Genomic DNA, 20,412 nt, shown 5'->3' with positions numbered 1-20,412 from the left:
GGGCCACGTGTCCAATATGAGGGCAGACGCTACCTGCAGTGGAAGCTTTTAGGGACTAGTGGCCTGCATTACACTCCTGCTGCTGGCCCAGGCTGTACATTCTTCTTTTCTCTTTTCTAATTTACCCACCATGTCTGTGAGATTAGTCAGTCGGGTGGGAAATTGCATGGACAATATAATTTTTAATAACCACACATGTGCTCTCTCACGGTCATGTATGTGTGCACACACGCATGTGGAGGCTACAGCCACAGTAATCCCGGTGCAGCTGCAGGCAGAGCCTGTGAAGAAAGGCCCTGGGAAGCTTCACACTCAGGCTGGTCCCTCTCTGCCAACTCCCTGTCTCCTCTCTGTCTGGCAGCCCTGGGGCTGTTTAGCTGCGGTGTGGCTCTCTGGATTATTGGTCCTCACCTATAGGGCTGTTTTGGTCACGATGAGGTCTTAAATCTGGACGAAGGGATGGAAAGGGCCCTGAGCACGTCCTTAATTCAGTTGCTTGTACTTGTTCTCAATCACCTCTTCCCTACTGAGTTTCCAGTTCCCTCATCAGGAGGAAATCCACCAAAATCAGAGGTGTGATTGCCAGGAAAGCCCTTGATTTCTGCTCTGCACCAGTCCCACCCTCCTGCCCTCCCTCCTTTCCTTCCTTCCTGTCATCTATCTATCGTGTAAAAGATATAATGTTTATCGAGTGCATAATACACACTTTATATAAACTTAATCTTCACAGCCATCCCAGTGGGCCCTATGATTGCCTCCATTCTAATTGAGAATGCGTCGCCCAGAGAAAGGAAGTGACTTACCCACATTCGTGGCTAAAACAGCCGCACTGGCTGACCTCTCTGGTCTGGGTCTGGAGCCGTGCTCTGCCTGGCCCTGCGGCCCTGGGTCACGTCTGCTCTTCCCTTGCAGGAGACGCTGGGCAGAGTTGCTGAATCTGGGCTCCCAGCCCTGCTCCTCCAGTGTCTTTACCTCTTCTTTGTCTTTCCTCTGGAAAAGGATGAGCTTTTTGAGAGTGAAGTTCAAGTTCAGAGGATGTTTGTGCAGGTGAGTGGGAGGAGGGCTGGACTCCCCTGGGCCGAGACCGAGCTCTGCTTCTCCAACCTCCTTTCATCTCTCTCCCCCTAGTTCTGAAGCTCCTCTATTCTCCTGGAGGGGCCAGCTCATCCCCTTCCCCCAGGCTCTGCAAATGCCAGGGAACCCCACGCATTTGGAAGATGGAGTTTCTCTCCATCTCATTGTATCCTTGTATTGCCCTTGTTCTCTCCCAGAATGGTGTGCTCCTCCTCCTCCACTTGGCCACACCAGCTCCTTGTCCTCCAGTCTGTTTCTAAGGTCCTGCCGACCCTCCCGGACATCTGGAACCTCCTATCTCTGGCCCCTGCACCTCTGAGAACAAACATGCTAAGCCCCACTTGCATAACTGTAGCCAACATTTTCTAAGTACTTGCTATGTACCCATCCTTATGCCATAACCTCACATCTGTCACCACCCCAAGCCCTCTCTTCCACCACAGGATGCGTGTGGTTTTGTGATCTAAGGTACGGTGACAAACATGAGTCCAGGGTCACAGAAGTGGTGGGTCGGGGCTGGGATTGGAACCCTGGGAATCTGGCTCCTGAGTCTGCTCACAGAAAGGCGTTTCACCACTCTGTGCGGTCACCTCCGTCTCTCCTCTCAGAGGCCATCTCAGGCCGCTAAGCATCACATGCTATGTCCTCATGTCATTACCCATCTTTCCTATCCTCTCTGACCAGCAGCGACTTTTAACATAACTTCTCACCTCTCTCCCCTGCCCCCTTACTGACAAGTTCTGCTTTCTCAGCTTTTGGGATGCTGCATTCTCCAGAAAACTCCTCCTGCCTCTCTGGTGGGGGGGCTGTGTATCTTACTCATCTTTGTGCCTTGGCCAGGGTCTCGCACAGAGCAGGTACTTAGGACCATTTGGGAATTGCCAGGGCAGCTGTCCATTGAACATGCACGTCCACATCTCCATCCATTTTAGACCAATTCTCAAGCCAGAATCATCTTTACCAGAGGGTATCTCATGAGTTCTGGCAGATTCCACTTATGGTGGGTTGTCCATAAGCTGCATTTGTTAGAAATTTAGGTGTCATTTGCCTACACATAAATCATATTTTAAGTGGTGACCAGGACACAGTACTGGGTACTTAAGTCTTTACTGTGTGGCTTCTATGTGCTCTGCAGGGAATTAGTGCAGCCCTGTCTTCCTGGTCCTCTCCATGTATGGACAGAATGTGAGCCACAGTGATACCACATCAGAGTTCCTCAGGGTTTCCTTATTTCTTTCCACAACATGTAGAGAACTCCTCTTGGGTTCGTCACTGTGCCGGACCCACGGTCTCTCACAGAGATGACAGAGAGATAGAGAAGTTAAATGGGGAGAGCAATCACGCAAATAAATGATCAGTGTCCAATTTTTTAAGTGCTCTGATGGAAAAGTGAGAGATGTGCTGGGAAATAAGGACAAGGGGACCTGACTTATAGTAGAGTATAAATGGAGGCCCTTCTGAGGAAATGGCATTGAACCTCCCTGGTCTGGAGCAGAGGGTGACCACATATAACCCCATCCTTCCTGCTGAGACATGGAAAATTAGGGAACAAATTCATCACAGGAAGGAGGCTTCCTAACCAGAGTCTCTTTGGCTTTTTTTTCCAGATGTTGCTCAACATTTGCGGTGAGGCTCAGGGTCTGGAGGGACTTCTCTCTGGAAACGAGCTCCAGTCTCTCGTGATTGCCACCATGTGTCTTCGGGAGCACAGCTGTTCCTTTTGGAAGGAGCCCACCTTCTGTGTGCTGAAGGCAATCTCCAAGGCCCAAAACCTTAGCATCATCCAATACCTGCAGGGTATGACCCTGGGAGACCAGGGCTGGGCTGTGGGCACACTTTCTAGAATAAGACCTTGGGATGCCCTTGCAGCATCAGTATAGATTCCAGGGACCAAAATAGAGATGAACAAACACGATTTTCACCGATGCCCAACTATGCCTAGTAGGTGACCCTACATTGCTTGGGTCCATTCATGAAAGTGTCTTTATTGTTCATTTTGATGCTCTACTGGAGGAGAGAGGGAAAGGGGAACTCATTTACTACACACATGCTGTTGAACAGACACTGTGCTGGGCTCATTTGTATGTTACCTCATTTACTTCTTTGAGATACATATTGATAATTAATGCCATTTTCCAGCAGAGGAAACAGATTGAGTGATAGAAGAATCTGCCAAGGCTCCCCAGCTAGTGAAGAAGAGAATCAAATATTAAACCTGGAGATGCCTGATTCCAGTGCCTTAGGTTCTGCTCTGGGCAGCAATGTGTAAGGGTTAAGGACTTAGATTCTGGAACCAGATGGCCTGGGGTGTGCGCTCCAGCTCTGTCCTCCTAGCTGAGTGACCTTGGGCACTTACTGCCTGGGTGCTTCAGTTTTTTCATCTGTAAAATGGAGGTAATAATCCCGTTGATCTCAATGGATTGCTGTGACGCTTCGATGAGTTGGCATATGTGAAGTGCTTAGATAGCGCCTGGCACCCAGTGGCTGCCCCACAGGTGTCAGCATCACAGCATCATTACTTGGGTGGGATCAAAGGCAATACCCTGAGGGAATCAATTCCTTTAGCAGTCCCAGGGGCCTCCCTTAGCATCATCTGTCTCCTGAGGACCCAGGTAATGCTGGGAAGCACGGACACTACTGTGGCTTGTGGAATCCTGGGAAAATGTATTAGCCTTTTTTTCAGGTGCTGGCCCATCACGGGGCAGGAAGGGAAGCTCTGCAAGGCTAACTCCTAGGGGAAGGTTTTTTTTTTTTTTTTTTTTTTTTTTTTTTTTTTTTTTTTTTTTAACATTTTATTTATTTATTTATGGCTGTGTTGGGTCTTCATTTCTGTGCAAGGGCTTTCTCTAGTTGCGGCAAGTGGGGGCCACTCTTCATCGCGGTGCGCGAGCCTCTCTTGTTGCGGAGCAGAGGCTCCAGAGTGCAGGCTCAGTAATTGTGGCTCACGGGCCTAGTTGCTCCGCGGCATGTGGGATCTTCCCAGACCAGGGCTCGAACCCGTGTCCCCTGCATTGGCAGGCAGATTCTCAACCACTGCGCCACCAGGGAAGCCCAGGGGAAGGTTTTGACGAAAGTCTTCAGCTGACCTCTCCATCCACCGTGCACCATTTTTCAGCTCCACCAGCTGAAATGCCTCTTAGAAGCACAACCGTCTATCCCTTGGGTTAACTCTAAGGTGTGGGGTCTTTTTGGGAGAGGTGGGGGTCTGAGCCTGCCAATGTGACCTGCTTGTCCACAAACACTTGTCCTGTGACCTGTCTTCTTTCTGGGGCCTCCTGTAATAGACAGTGTCAGCTGGTGAGAGCTGGGAAAGTACAAGCCCACCCTCTTACTGTAATTGAGCCCTGGGACGAAACTTCATCCCCAGTTTCAAGATTGAAATTTCCCAGTGAAGCCAGGGCCCAGTGGTAATGGTGTAGGGCTGAGCTGGGCCTGAGGTGCTCAGCAGCCCAGGCACCCCTCACAGACTGGAGTCAGAGACCCCTGAGAAAAGGCTGCCTGCCTTGGTGGTGGGGGTCTCTCACTGCGGTCATTATTCTCAGCTGGAAAAGAAAAATGCCACTGCAGTGAGGAGCTGGCCACAAAAGCACTGTGCCATAGGGGAATGAGTAGTTTCCATGGGCGTATAGGCTGAGGAGAAGGTCAGGAAGTAAGGACTAGCCTGGTGTTTACCTGCCAAGACCACAGCTCTCAGTGCTGCCCTGCCTGGCATGCAGAGTTTGGAACTTGTCCTTGGCCTCGCAGGTGAGGGACTGAGCATGCCTTATCTCAAATTCTGGTAGACACTTTTCCTGATCCACTGGTGTGGCTTTCCTGGCACTCAGAAGAGGCTTCCCCCAGTGAAAGAGCCCTAAAAACAGTGATCCACCCAAATGCAAACCCAGTGACATCTCTCTGCTGACTCCATTCTTTCCCTGGCTTCTCACAGCTCTGGGGTAACCAGTGTGTTCCACAGCAGGCCACATACCAGTGGGGCCTGTCTTCCTCCCCCTCCCTTGTGGACCACACTTCCCGGCTCCAACCCCCTGGATTCTTTAGTAGCTGATACACACCATCTTTTTGCCCTTCATCTTCCCACGTGTTCATATATCCTTCCCTAGACTTTTCATCAAGCTAATTTCTGCTCAGCATTGCTTTCTTAAGGTCTTCTGCGACACTCAGGTCTTGTGTCTTGCATCTTGTTATTTGATGGGCCTGGACTGTCCTGTGTGCTGCGAATTAAGAGCAGAGGGCTTAGAGGCTCCCTTCCACTTCCTGTTTCACCTGCTCTCCATCTGAGCCCTCGAGTGTGGCTCTCAGGATGACACTTCTCATGGAGGAGGCTTCTTCTTGATCCAAGAGCCAGCGGAAAAGTGTTTTGAATGAATTCTCATTCACATCTTGATATACAGTTTAAAGGCAGGTGGGGAGGGAATGACCACTGAAGAAAAGCTATTGCCTTTGAATTCAGCAGGGGTGTGTTTCCTTCCTGCAGCCATGGATTGCATCAAGATCTCCCTCCAGAACCTCTCCAGGCTTGCAGACACTCTCCCTGCTCCCGAGGTGAGCGAGGCAGTGAGCCTCGTCTTGGGCTTTGTGAAGGACTCCTACCCCGTCTCCTCTGCTCTGTTCCTGGAGTTTGAGAATGGGGAGGGCTACCCTCTGCTACTCAAAGTGTTACTTCGGTAAGTGGCTGTGCTTGGTGGGGAAGAAACAGTGGAAGCCAAGGTCCTCACAATCATTTGCAGTGCTTTGGAGAAAGACAGATATTGGGGCTTCTCAGAATGTCTTCTGAAATACAAATCTCCATAGGGCATGGCCAGAGAGACTTTTATTGCAAAAGTAAATCAACGTGCAGCCGGGTTTGGAGCTACTTCTTTAGGAAACCCATGGGTGATCGCAATAATAGTTTTACCAAGTCCATTGGGTGGCATGTACCACCAAATGGCTGGTCTAACAGCCACCTGTCAGAATCTACATCCTGTGCTGGAGGGCTTTCTGGGATGGCTGTGACCGGCTCTGCCTATGTGCTTGGGGGTTGGAAGTGCCCAAAGATCAACAACTCCAGGACCAGCCCTCTACCAATGACTGGTAGAAGCTGATGGATCCATACCCAGCGAATTTGCCCCTTGGGTGGGATAGCTCTACCCTGCCTTCCAGAGTCCCTGGGAGGATTAGAAACAAAAACAATACTCACTCTTGAAATAAGCATGAGGAAGTCTAATAAAGTCCAATTATTTCCCGTGATGCCTGTATTGTCGCCGTTCTGAAATATCACATCTCTCATTTCGGGGGTGCTTCTGCCCTGCTGGTGCCCTAAGCTCATGACTTGTGGCGGGTCTGGCCACGGAAAGCAGCCTTCCGGTGAGCAGATGCTGTGGCTCTTCACAGGTTTCTCTTTATTCTAATTGCACGCCCTTAGATCAAGGGCTGAGGCTTGCAAACAGAGTGACTTTTATCCACTCCCTGTGTCTTTTGGTGCTGAACTGGTGGAGACCTTTTGGGTCTTGCCCAGCACTGCGATTTCCATTGCCTCTGTATCCCTGCGGGGAGCACCATGAGCAAACCTGGATGCTCCGTCCAAGACGTCCAGGGAGCTGGCCTCGTCTGTCCCCACAGGTACGACGGGCTGACCCAGAGTGAAGTGGACCCCCACCTAGAGGAGCTCCTTGGGCTGGTGGTGTGGCTGACAACCTGTGGGAGGTCAGAGCTGAAGGTGTTCGACAGCATCACTTACCCGCAGCTGGAAGGCTTCAAGTTCCATCACGAGGCTTCTGGTGGGTCACTGGGTGTCTCCGGGTGCCTGACAGCACTTGGCACTGTGCCCTGACGAGGGAATGCAGGTCATTCCCTGGTTCCCTGTGCAGAAACAAACATGTGGCACCTGTAAGGGATATGGTAGGGGCTGATTCTGTCATGCCTTTGGGGAGACTTAAAATCTCTCCTTTATAGATTTTTCCAGATGACCTGGGTGGGACTGAGAGGAAATGATTGCTTTAAAAAGGCAAAGACTCTCTCAGATAATGGAGGGAGCCTGTGATCTCCATCCCCACCTCTGGTGTGACTTACTCGGTGACATCTGCTTATCTAACAGGGACTGATGGCCCTGAAACAGCCATCCAGGCTCAGAGTCAGTGCCTCCTTAGCTCTACAAGATACTGACTGATTGATTGATGAACTCAATCAACATGTACTGATAATTTCGGTCCAGCAGCCACTCCGCCCCATGCTGGGTACCACCGTGAAGAGGCCAGGTGTCTGCTCCTTAAAAATTCTCTATAGAGACCATCACACAAACCTTGAGCCATAATCTACTCAATAACTGGCTGATAAACAGGCACAGTGGTGACACCAGTGCAGAGGATTAGCTGTGCCTGGGTCAGTCAGGAAACCCTGCACAGAGGGTCCCATTCAAGAGAAGTTTCAAGGCAAAGGATGGGTCATCCAGGTAGAAAAGAGGGGGAAGAAATATAAAGACAGAAGGTACGGCCTGGGGAAAGAAATGGTGACCAGAAACATCTGGGTGAGTCTGGGGAGATGGGCAGAGAGACCTGCGCAGACCAGAGGGTGGAGACTGCAAAGCTGTGAGACTAGTTTAGGAAAAGCCACTGGATGTGACTCCAGCAGACACACAGGGGAGTGGCTGGATTAGAGAGGAGTTTCAGAAACATCTCGAGTGTCTGAAGCACAGAGGGCTGGAGGCAGGGAGTTCTCTGAGGAAGTATCTCCTGGGTAAGAGAGAATGAGACTTAACCTTCTAGCTGGAGAGAAAGGAGGGAGTGGGTTTGAAAGGTGTCTTTATTTAACAGCTTGCCTAGAAATGAAACTGACTTTGCTTAGTAATCTTTAAAATCATTTGATTTTAATTAATTGAAACCAATCCTCCAGTCCTGTGCTGCCTGATGGAAATATAATGCGAGCCACATTACGTAATTTTAAATGTTCTAGCAGCAAAATTTTAAAAATTAAGAAGAAACAGATTAAATTATTTTTAATAATATATTTTATTTAACCCAATATATCCAAAATATTACCATCAAAAAATGTGATCGTACAAATAATTGTTAATGACTTTTTTTTGCCTTCTTTTCTTTGTGCTACATCTTGAAAATCTGATGTATATTTTTACACTCAGGGCGCGCCTCAGTTCACAGTGGCCACATTTCAAATGCTTAATTACCCAGCACGTCTTGGACAATGCAACTCTAGCCTTATTCACATCCTGGGCATATGGCTTTTCTGGACTTCTGATAGACATTTACCCACAGGAGCTAGAAAATAGAAACTTTAAATGGTATTTCCTCGTGATAATGCAAGCATGTATTTCTAGGCATAGGCAGGAGAAATGATTTGCAGGATTATTTCTTTTTTGCATCTTCAGGGGTGACTGTGAAGAATCTTCAGGCCTTCCAAGTCCTGCAGAATGTTTTCCACAAAGCCAGTGACCCTGTCCTCTGCACAAAAGTCCTGTCATCCATCAGGACCATGTGGGCCTGGAACGCCCGCAACTTCTTCCTGCTGGAGTGGACCCTGCAGCCCATCTCGCAGTTCGTGGAGATCGTGCCCCTGAAGCCGACCCTGGTGCAGATGCACTTCTTCCAGCTGCTGGAGGTCCTGGTGTTTGAGCTGCATTATGTGCCCCATGAGATCCTGCGGAAGGTGCAGCGCCTGATCCAGGAGAGCCCAGAGCCGCTCGTCACCCTCGTGGCCTTGCAAACTGTCCTCAGGATCGCCGGCGGGGACCCGCTCTTCACTGACATCTTCCGGGACTCAGGGCTCCTGGGCCTGCTGCTAGCCCAGCTACGGAAGCAGGCCAAGATCCTGAGGAAGTCAGGTGCCTTCCAGGAGCTTTAGGAGGGGAAGGGGGGAATGGGTGGGGGCCAGTGTTAGCTGGGCCTGGTCTGTGTGCCAGCCCCACCACCCATTAACATAACAGAGAAAGTGAGTGTGCCCATGTCACCTGGTGCCCTGAGAGTCAGAGAGGGTGCCCCTGGGCTACATGGCTTCACAGCACAAGCAGCCTCCCTGTTTTCTATAACTTGCCTGATCTTCCCCATGAAGAGGTGGGAGGGATGGGTGTAACTTGAAGCCGACTCATGGGACTAACTCAGGCCTGATGAGTTCTTAGTTTTCAGATATCTCCTGCAGTAGATATTGTCTGAGTGTGTAGGTAGGGAAACAGCAGAAGGACAGGTCCTCAGCAATGCAAAGGGGAAAGGAGGCTCAGAGAGGCTTGAAAGTCCGGGATGGAAGGGTGTGCGGGACATGTCCGGGGTCAGCTGGGATACGGCCACCTTGCTCACATGGTGCTCTTGGGCCCAATGGCCTCCCACCTGGAGCAGAGGTCAGTCACCAGGGCCTTGCTGGCCGGCTTGCCCCTCTAAACCTTGGCCACACTTTTGCATGCCCTGCTGGGCTGTACACCCATGGCTCCTTAGCAGCACTCCCTCACCCTGCCTCAGGAGCACGGGCCTGGGCTCTCCCTGCCTAACCATGCCCCATGTACATACCCTGGATTTTACAACAAGCCTTCCAGGGGATTTTGATGCACTCAAGTTGGAGAACCTCTGATGTAAGGGTTGTAGGGTCACATCTTACGAATTGGGATGCACACTCCTTTGTAATGGAAGCATGATATTCGTCTTTCTTTAAGAGGATAGGAAACTAATGGAATTGGAGATTTGGGGCCATATCACATGTACTTAAAAATGTTTCTTCATTGCTTCTTAAATATGGCAGGAAACAAAGAGTCCAATCCTGGAGTTCAGGATATAGAAAGAGAACTGACTTGTGTGATGCTGAGAACTGTGGTCACGCTTCTGAAAGGATCAGTTCGGAATGCAGGTAAGGATGGTATCAAATTCACCTTGTCACTGGTTGGGAAAACATTAACTATTTCCTGGTGATTTATGTCATTGTCCAAAGGCTATATCCAAGGAATAACCAACACTATCGCTGTGGCTGATGTCCATTCACTGGTTGATGTTCAGTGATCAACAGTAAATTGGTAGACACCTCAGTTGACACTTTTTACTGTTTAGGTTGCTAAATAAGGTTGGGAATCAAAGAATTATCTTAAATTTATGAGACTACAGAAACCCCATCTCCCTCAAGTAAAATCTTTTAATATCCTGCTGCACTGACTATAGATACTTTAAAAAGATTCAAATTGTAAAGTACAGGCAAAGAAAGCTCATCATTTTTAAGAGACATAATTTGATGTGCTTTCAGCCCATGATGGATTTAGTAGCTTCATCCATTCAATAAAGTTTAGCTTCCTAAGATCATGTCGTTCTCATGCTTAAAAATATGTGCATAAAATATAAATGCATGTATATTATACTATGAAGCAGATGCATCAGCAAAGTGACATCAGTGGGTTTGGTGATTTGGTGCATCTTTATCTGAGGCCCTCACAGGTCAACTATACCAAATGTGAATGATTATTTCATTATGGTAGAGCATCTCTAATGTTAGACTATAAGAGATTCCCTGGAGGTTCTGGTTAATAGGGAGGTGCATATTCCTAAGCTCCCTCCCAGAGATCTAATTATCAGGTCAAGGTAGAGCCTAGTAATCTACTTGTAAACAGGCTTCCAAGGTGATTTCCATGTAAGGGGTACCTGGCCCATAATTGGGGAAATTCTGCCTTATGGAGTTGACCAGCTCAAATCCATGTCATACCATTTGAACGATCCAGTTACTTCCTAGTTCTTATTCTACATGTGATTACTTCAAAGATCAATCCTGGGGAAGAAATTCTTAGGATTACTTTTAAACAAAAACATACCATTAGCCAAATTTCTTAAATCCTGCCTGCCGCCCACCTTGCCACAAGAAACTACCTACGAGTTAAACATACTCTTAAATTCTGGTTTGCTTTCAATAAGAATTTGGGCAGAGATAAGAGAGAATTGCCATTGGCCCTGGATTAGGGGATTATGTGGAAATAAATGCCAGAGGTATATCCAATTAAAGTTTGTATTACTTACGTCTCTAAAAACAGAAAAGGGGGAAATTTTTTTTCAAAAACAGAATTCTCACTGGAGAAGAAAGCAGTTTTTCTTTTTAATTCTCAGCTCCATAGTGTCTCTCTTCCTCTTCTTATTTTAACAGTAGGTATGGATTTTGAAAAAAAATTCCTAATGCGTGGAAAAAACACATACACATGTAGCCAAACAAACTTGGAAATTGTAAGGAAAAGCTTTCCTTGTAATTGAAGCTAAGGTGCCAAGGCCCCCATCGCTCTAGCCCCATACTCTCTGTCTGGTCCCCAGTTGTCCTGAAAGACCACGGCATGGTGCCCTTCATCAAGATCTTCCTGGATGATGAGTGCTACCGGGGAGCCTCTCTCAGCATCTTGGAGCAGCTCTCAGTCATCAACGCCGAGGAGTACATGAGCATCATTGTGGGCGCTTTGTGCTCGTCCACTCAAGGGGAACTGCAGCTGAAACTGGATCTCCTGAAGGTGATGTCAAGTCCTCCTTTGTGATGGGTTTCCCATGGACATGCAGCAGGTGATCGGCATTTGCCCATGCATTCATTCATTTAGTTGGTCACTGTATCATACAGGTAGAGTACTACTGGCTGCTGTAACAAATAAATCCCCCATCCTCAATAACCTGGCACATTAGAGGTTTCTTTCTTACGTACCGTCCAATCAGTGATTGGGAGGAGTGTCATTCAGGGACAGCAGTCACCTGGGCATCTAATCCAGCCATCAGACAAAGGAAGGGAGAGCAGAGAAAACGGCACACATTCTTTTTCAGGCCTAAAACTGGTGCATGTTAACTTCTGTCCAAGTTTCTCTGGGCAGGACTCATCTGGATGCAAGACATGCCAGGAAATGTCGTCCCTAGTTGGGCAGCGACTTCCCAGCCACACTGTAAACTATGGAAGTGGAGCCCAAATTGGTGGTGGCCAAGCAGCAGCCTTGTTTACTTGCCCAGCATTTAGTGAGCATCTACCAGTTACCAGGTCTGATGCAGAGTGCTCGGGACACACAGTTGTATGAGATTCAGCCCTTGCCAACTGGTAGCTCGTAGACTAGGGCTAATATTAAGTAAGCAATCATGGTGATGCAGCGTGGTAATGCCCCAGAGGTTGAAGGCAGGCTGCCATGGGAACAGAGAAGTAGGAGAGACCAATGCTGCCTTACATGTTTGAGGAAGGCTCGCAGAGGAGGGAACATCTGAACTGGGAAGAGGAAGCAAAAGGCAGTCAAAGGCACAGGAACAGTGGTTACAAAGGGAGACGTAAAACTAGGCTGTCACCTCTGGACAACAAAGAGAAGCATATATTTTTGTTTTTGTAGTATTGTTAATAATCATCAAGTTATCTTAAAACAGTTAAAGATGATAATAAACATCATCAGCCTTACAGCTCTCACAATTTTGTTGCTGTTCCTGCTTTTCCATTTCTTTTGTCTTTGCGGGCTTATGCCTTAAAAAAAAAAAAAAAAATCCCCTTTCTTTTGTTTATGCTGTTTAAGAGAAGAGCAGATGTAAATTCAAATATCCCCCAGGGAACTGACTTGGGGACCTGTCACGTCTATGTGCAAAAGAACCCCCTATGCAATACACACTCATATTTCATTATCATGCCACTCTGGATCACTGGTGAATTTTATACAATACGAAGTTGCTCTGACTTCCAAAATTAAACCCTCAACCTTATTTAGCCATGACTATCTCTGTACAAAACCATTTTACCAGTTAGAGAATGGCATTCAGTTTATTTTACTTACTTTATTTCTCAGCAGAGCCAGTGTCAGGCACTGATGCAACTGTATGCATGTCATCTCATGACATCCTGTGGAGTTCAGCATGGCCAATGTGTCATGAGAATCCCATATAGAAGTGGCATTATGACCATAGTTATCATGTATTTCGCAGACGACAAGAACCAAAACAGCGATTTAATCACAGGGTCAAAAAATCAGTGAAGGTGATGAAACAAAAAAGGAAAGTTAAAGGTCTTTTGAAAGACACTGGAGTCCCATGATTATGTGAAGTAACAGGATTGAGTGGAGCATGTAAAGGGGAGAGTAAGGGTGAGAGATATCAAGAATTAATGACAGTTTACAGCTGGAATGCACCTTAGCTTCATGTGGTCCTATCTTACTATTGGGCAGAGATAGGCCCTGAGAGATTCTAATACTGAATGGTGAAGTTGAGTTTGGATCTAAGACTAGTGATTTAAAATCTGGTGACTTTTCCTCTTCATCTTGCTGTTTGTTGCATTTTTTCTCATATGTCTGTGGTCAGCTTAATTCACATGAGCCTTATTCTGGTAAGGAACAGGGAAGGCAGACAGCAAGGCAGTTAGGACTTTGGTTTTCTATTGGGTGAATAATTGGAAGCCCTATCTATTTCTGACATTTTCATATTGAAAGTCAAACAGATTCATGGAGAGAAAAGTTTTGGAGAGCACAAGTGTTTTTGTGTCCATTACAGAAAAGCTCTCTGCTTTGCTCCTGGAAAGTTCATCTTGTTTACTCTATAGCCCAGAAGCACCTTATTGGAGTGTCAGCCCTTGGGTAATAGGACTGAATTTCTAGAATTAGCAATGTAAAGCCATTATGGTGTTTTACAGATTCAATATCATTTCAGAATCACACTATCAAGAGACCACATCAGGGATGAACACTGTGTAAGCTTATTTAACAGAGCCATACCCCGCACTCAATGTGCTGTCTTCTCCCTGGGTACCAAGTCACTGCTGGGCAGTTGGGAGGGTGCCTAAAGCCGCCATTGTTCTTCCAGGACTAGGGTGAGAACACGTTACAGCTCCCGTGGGTGGTGGGGAAGGATTGGGCCCCAGAGCCTGTTCCAGCCTTGCCCACCACTGAGTCGTGTGAGCAACTAGCCAACGTTTGCTGGAATCTGATGTGGGATCTGCCTTTGTTCTAAATCACTTTGGGAACCCCTTGGGAAACAAAGATGTAAAATTAGTTCTTTCTGGCTAGATTTCCTTTTTTGGTAGTTGAGAGTGGACTCTGCCCAAAGCACTGTGCCTGCAAAGTGGGTCAGATGTAGGATGAGGTGAAAGTGATGGAGGGTGGGGACCTCAAAGGCAGGACTCCCTGCCCCACCACCCAATAAAGGTTTGTCATGTCTGAAGTGTATTCACATCACGGTGCCACCCTCATTTCCCTTCCCTGAGAATCAGCCAGCTGCTCTGGAGGAGAAAAATCCTCCAGAAACATGTGACTGAAGGCAGTTGCTTCCAAAATCCAGTGGTGCTTCCATACCAATACAGAGGCACATGTGACTTCACCACCTAATTCTGGCAAATGATAACCGAGTTAAAGAATAATGTAAGCAAATGAATTTCCTCTCCATGGCCAGTGGGACCGTGATTGGGTTATGCACAAATTCAGATTGATTTGCTAATATACATTTAGCTGTTCAACTCTGAGCTTAATTGCATTACCTCACCGGTCTTCCAGCATGACACATGGAAAATTATGAGGAATAACAAATAATAGAATGTGAAATAAATCCTGTTAGTCCTAACATAGTTAGCGCTTTGCAGCAGACATCCATTTTATACATTCAAGCTTGAGGAATACTAACTCAGAGACGATGACATGGTAACTGAGTTAAGGAGGAGAAAATGTGCTTAACGCTGACCTTTCTTGAAATGTGTCAACCCTAGCCTGATTACTTTGACTTCAGCTGATTAAATTTACTCCCTTCCGTAGACTCTCAAGCCTAGGTGATGCATTATCATGCAAAGTTGAATGACAGTAATGGAGACCCTCCTCCCAAGTCCCCAGTTCCTGACAAATCGTTTCCCGAAGTAGTGCAGTATTTATTTTCCTTTATGATAGAAATGTTTCTCTTTAGTTGCTATGAAATTAAGCCTTTGTAATTGGATTTTGGGCTCTTTACTTTATGACTCTGCAAATATGAAATTAACCCCATCCCAAGAAATAATAGAGCAGTCTGAGTTCTAATGAGATTACCCCCATTTTAGATAATGACTCTGAATTTAATAAATCAAACAAAGCAACAATTAAGGTCAGCCATTTCTTTTTTCTCCACCCCTCCCAAAAGGAGGAGAAAAGAGCCATCTAGGAATTACAGAGGATAGACGCTCTGAGAGACACAGATCATAAGGAGGACTATTATTGGTTTGCTTTCCTTTTAAAATATCTGCTCTCAACATTCCTTGAATGATGGAGACCTTCTGAGCAATATCTGGTGTCAACTTGGACAACTGGAAGATGGTTTCTTAAGGAAAGAGGGGGGTTTTAGTGGTCATGCAGCACTTAGACAAGTGCTTGTAATCGGATTAGTTTTATTTTTTAATTACTCTCTCTTTTTGGTGTTTGTTTTGTCACGTGTCATGTGATAAACAGAAGAGCTCCATTCATTCCATTTGCCTTGAACAACCTCATAGTGGTTTTAGGAGCCATTGAAAGCACTCACATAAATCTAGACAGTTTACAGTTTAACAGCTTAAGATTTCCTGATGTCTCGGTGATTTATTTATTTTCCATGGCACAAGTCACACTGAGACAGGTCGAGACAGACAATGTGATGCATGCTGTACCACACGTTAATGTTCAGCCTTTTGTGTGGATTATCAGTTGGCAGGAAGAAACTACCACCACCACATGCACTTCAAGGTTAGAGTTCATTTCCAACTTGATCAAAGAAATAATATTCTGTGTGGAGTGAGTTGCTCACACAAGGCAGGCACAGAGGACTGGCCCCAGTGTCCTGGGGTTGGGGGTGGGGTTTGGGGAAGGCAGCTGTGGGATGTAGTTTATAAAGAGAAAGGCCGTGCCTAGTCTAGAAAGCTCTGTGTTGCTAAACCATAAGGTTTTACATTCACCAAATGTCACTATTCTGGAGAATCTGCTCTAACAGTCTATATACAATCTTCTCTTTAAGGACCTGTCTACAAATGTCAAACTTTCCTGGGTTTTGAGCCAAATTCAGAAGTAGTTAGGTCATATCCTCACCCAGGAGGAGAAAGCAGTTGTCACTGCCTAGTCCTTAATGTTTCATTTTTGCTTCTAGCTTTCAGGCAGTCTGGAAAGCGCATATCCCTGAAGTCTATCCCACCACTCTCATTTGATCCCCCGTTAGTGGGTGGCCCTGATGCTGCTTCTTTTAAAGAACAAAACGACAATTCAATTTCCCCACAGTCATCCCCCTGAGCTGTGGTGGGTAGTCTTTGATCTAACCATCATAAGTCATGCATTTTCTTCTCCTATAAATGGGAAAAGATCAACTGACCCACGTTGGTAAGGATGAATCTTTCTACATCACTCTATATGATAATTTGTCCATTTTGAACATAATCGTGGCCTTCGGCCTTTTATAGATTCTCCTAGTTTCTACAATCTTTGTTTTGTTTTTAATTTCTTGAAATGTCATTGATGGGGCCATGGGAGCACTTTAAGCAGCTCCTTGGTCATCATTTCTCTCCATCTTTGAAAGAGTCCTTGCCTGGGTACATTTACTTAGTCCTGGCTCATTTTGTGCTTCCCTACCCCAAGCTTGGGTTGACTGCCTGCCAAGCAGCTCAGGCTTCATGTAGCAGAATATAATATTAGATAACAGAATTTGGGTGTTAGGGGTACACATTATATTATTTCGGATAAACTCTAGTGTTAGGTTAGGGTTACCAGCATTTTAGAGATAGAGCTGGAAAATTATCTTTGCCCCGCAAAGTGCATGACTTCATATTTCATAGCTACCTGTAACTTTACTGAATTTCTATTTGACTTTCTCTGTATGAGAATTTAAAAATCTAATTCCTTTCCTCCTTTTTTCTGACCCACCAGTTTTCTCTTTCTCAATGGACTTTCATGCATTATGCTATAGGCTGTCACCCTAAACCATGCACTTAAGACACAGCATCACCCCCCCTCTCTCAAATTGGGAATTTCTTTTTATTTTTTCTCTTTGAAACTTGTTTCAAGCATCCTGAAATTGACTTTAAGTTGTGCCTGCCCAGACAATCCTCTTTCTTGTGTCACTGAACACTAAACATTTGAAAGGACAAAACAATTCAAATCTTCCTCCAGAGCAAAACTATAGGGACTGGCCATTCTCTGGGAAACACGCCTAAGAAGCCTGGGTCTTCGACGGAGTCCCATGCAATTTTCATGAATAGTAAATAACTAAATACCAAAAGTTAGAGGCTTTTGATATTTATCTAAAATCATCCATGCATTCTTCACTTTTAGGTGTGCAACTTTACCACAGAATGAGAACTTCTTAAATGTAGTCCTTTCCTTCCGAAACATTTATTGAATACCTAGTGTATATCATGCACTGGGCTCAATGAATAGTACATTGGAAGTGCTTAGTAAATATTTGATTTTAGAAGGAATTGAAAGTTTGGCTGTCCAGTAAAAATCTCAGCAATCTGGAGAAGGTAGATTGCATCTGTGTGTTGTAATAGCCTAAACTCCACACACGGTCTATATTATATGCTATATCTATATGTTTCCTTCCATTAGGATTTCTCTTCTCTACGTTAATTTCCTCATATTTTCACACCAGGTTTTAAATAGATTTGTTTGACTATCTTTCATTTATTAGAAGCACCTGTGCTTGCACAGAGAGGGAGGTAAATAGTAATAAGTTGCTTTATATAGATTTCACTGTGAGTCTCCTTTTGCAGTACAGGAAATGGTTCATTCCGTAAGTTTAGCAAATATTTATTAAGTAGGTGCTATGTTCCACAGCAGTGAGCAAGCCCGATTTCATGGGGCTTCAATCCAGGGGAAGGCTGAGACAATTTTCAAGTAGCTTCAATACAGTGTGGTGAGAGTTTTGATTGGGGATTTAGAGGTGTGAGCACTCAGCCTGGGATGAGAACAAGCTAAGGGTCAGGGAGAGCTTTGTGGAGGGAGATGCACTTAAGTCAAGATACAGGACTGTAAGTCAACCCTATAAAGCAGCATAGCCTTTAAGAGCAGCCATTTGAATGAAGACACTGAGGCACAACCCAAAACTAAAAGTAAGAGGAATGGTACTGACCTCCCAACGTTTCAGAGTCGCGCATCGGTAGCTCGCTGTTCCTACGGAGTGGAGCGCAGAAGAGCATCCGGAACGCTTTGGCAGGGATGGGTGGGAGCTCAGCGTTAAAGATCTGCCTCCTCCATCTCACTCACTTGTATCTCATTGGTTTCAGTCTCTGCTCCGGATCCTGGAGACCCCCAAAGGCCGTGCTGCTTTCAGAGTCTCCAGTGGGTTCAATGGGCTGCTGTCCCTGCTCTCTGACCTGGAGGGGTCTCTCCGGGACCCCCCACTGCAGACCTGGGGGGAAGTGTCCCCCAGCCAGACCCTGGACCTGGTCCTGCACACCCTCTGTGCTGTGTCTGCAGCACTGTACCTGGACCCCGTCAACAGTGACTTCTTTAGGAGGACGGGGCTGTTTGAGAAGCTGGCAGAGGACCTCTGCTTGCTGGGCTGTTTCGGGGCCCTGGAGGAAGAGGGCGCTCCTCCACACTCCTGGGAGGACACAAAGGCCAGGCCATTTGCCGATTTGACGAGTGCGGCTTTTTCCTCTGCCAGCCCACTCCCACCCAAGATACAGAGCTGCCTCCAGATCCTCAGCTTCCTGGACAGCATGGCCCGAGGCACCCTCCACCTGTACAAGGACCTGAAGGACTCCCCGAGGGCGAGGCAGGAGGCGGTTGTGGACGCTCAGAGCGCAGAAGCCGGCAGTGACCCCCAGGGAAACTTCAAGCAGTGGCCAGACCTGGAGGACAGGTAGAGCTTTGCTGCCTGCTTCCCCAATCTGTCATCAGCGTATCTCTGTCTCCCGAGTCCTCCGCAAACACCCCGCGCATGCGTAGTACAAACTGGGTGTGCGGGAACGTCACATTGTTACTTATCCTCCAGAGTAGGTGCTTCCGCCCGGCGTTGTTGCAGCCAATAGAACGAGACGGAGTTGGATTCAGAAGCAAAGGAAAGCTTTTTTCTTTTATCAGAGAATGGAGAGGTGCCAGCTCACTTGCTCTCCTGACAGGCCAGGGGTGGGGCTGCCGTTTAGGGATCTATAGTGGAGGGGGAGGGGGCGGAGATCGCAGTGCCGGGTGCAGTGTCTCTGCCCACAGCTCACCGCCGCCATCTTGAATTGAGTATCGCGTGCAGCGCTTCTGCGCACGATCCACGGGCTGCAGTGTCCCGCGCAGGCGTTTCGCACTAGGAACTCCGGGCTGAGGTGCCTGGCGCGGGGCCTCTGTGTGCAGTACCCTATGAGCAAGTGAAACTAGACTAAGCACAGAAGAAGAGGTGAGACCTTATTTTATCACCTAGATTCCATCTTGTTTTTCCTAGGGACCCCAGTGGGCTTTGCTGGTGACAGCAGGACTGTCTTTTCTTTAAATCAAGTTAACTTTGTCTTCAAGCCCCTCTCCCCATCACCCACCCCCACCCTGAGAGCTGGCAGAAAACCAGTCCAACTCAATACAGGGCTGGGGGATGCTGTCGGGTCTCAGGAGAACCAGGGAAGCTTACCCGTTCTCGGAAACTGAGGGCAGAGCTCTGCTGCCCATAGGCTCACTTTCTTCTTTGGCATCTTTGCTGCTCCTGGGAGCTTTGATGCCCTGGCCCAGCCTCCCTGGTATGCCCGGCGGCCTTTGCCTTCCTAGGTCTTATCTTCCCCCCACCCTGCCAGGGCACTGCCAGGGTGTGGGTGAGGTCCTTGACTTATAAGACACAAACAACAGCATCCTTCCCAATCATGGGACTCTTCCTGTTCTTTCTTGCTGCTTCTATTTCCCCTAACAAGGACAATTTCTCTTACGTCTGCAGGCTCATCTCCTCAAGGGCCCCATACTTTGATAAACAACCTTTTGCTTTCATCCCTGTAACACAGAATTCCACTAAAGCAGGGGAGCACAAAGAACCCCCTGCCCCCTTGGAGCGAGAGGGGAAAAACTAAAGAACAAGGCAACAAAATAGTTGGTGTCTTTTTTTCATTCCTCTGAAGCAGCAATGACAAAACACAAATTAATATTTCAGTAAACTATCCTGCCTGCCACCTCTCCAGGTCATTTTGCCTTTAACACCACAGGACGCTCTTCTGAAAGACATTGCACGTGTTTCTCCAAAGAGAGGCCCCTTTGGCCAGACGTTTAGGGGGTTGGTGGTGAGGGGGATGGATGTCAATTCTCCAACTACTGCAATAATCATATGATTGTTCCTGTTACATTGGTTAATCTGGTAAATCAATTAGTTTTCTAACCTTGCATTCCTTCACAATTTGTTCATGATATAATTATTGCTAGATTTGATTTGCTAATTTTTGAAAAGAATTTTTCTTCTTGAGAAAGTTCAGCCTTTCACACTCCTTTCTTGACTATTTTTACTATGAAATTTGTGT

General features: G+C 46.8%; 1 protein-coding gene and 1 long non-coding RNA gene across 2 annotated transcripts in view; one reads left to right on the top strand and one right to left on the bottom strand.

Annotated features, from left to right (window-relative positions):
* Positions 1-20,412, top strand: part of WDFY4 (WDFY family member 4) — a 277,765-nt gene that overhangs the window by 37,474 nt on the left and 219,879 nt on the right. The window contains exons 5-12 of the mRNA XM_082425453.1: positions 913-1,047; positions 2,682-2,871; positions 5,549-5,738; positions 6,673-6,830; positions 8,435-8,887; positions 9,793-9,897; positions 11,331-11,521; positions 18,214-18,794. Coding sequence (XP_082281579.1) covers positions 913-1,047; positions 2,682-2,871; positions 5,549-5,738; positions 6,673-6,830; positions 8,435-8,887; positions 9,793-9,897; positions 11,331-11,521; positions 18,214-18,794 — 2,003 coding nt within the window. The remainder of the gene's footprint in view (positions 1-912; positions 1,048-2,681; positions 2,872-5,548; positions 5,739-6,672; positions 6,831-8,434; positions 8,888-9,792; positions 9,898-11,330; positions 11,522-18,213; positions 18,795-20,412) is intronic.
* LOC309643098 lies at positions 909-18,221 on the bottom strand. Its single transcript, XR_014253548.1, has 3 exons — positions 18,060-18,221; positions 6,791-6,912; positions 909-990 (listed from the first exon to the last, which is right to left on the bottom strand). It is a non-coding gene; the product is annotated as an uncharacterized lncRNA (long non-coding RNA).

The sequence above is a fragment of the Balaenoptera physalus genome (genome assembly GCF_965194825.1).
Source record: "Balaenoptera physalus genome assembly, chromosome: 14".
Classification (NCBI taxonomy): domain Eukaryota; kingdom Metazoa; phylum Chordata; class Mammalia; order Artiodactyla; family Balaenopteridae; genus Balaenoptera; species Balaenoptera physalus.
Note: the sequence above shows the minus strand (reverse complement) of the source record. Positions and strands in the feature narration are given on the sequence as shown.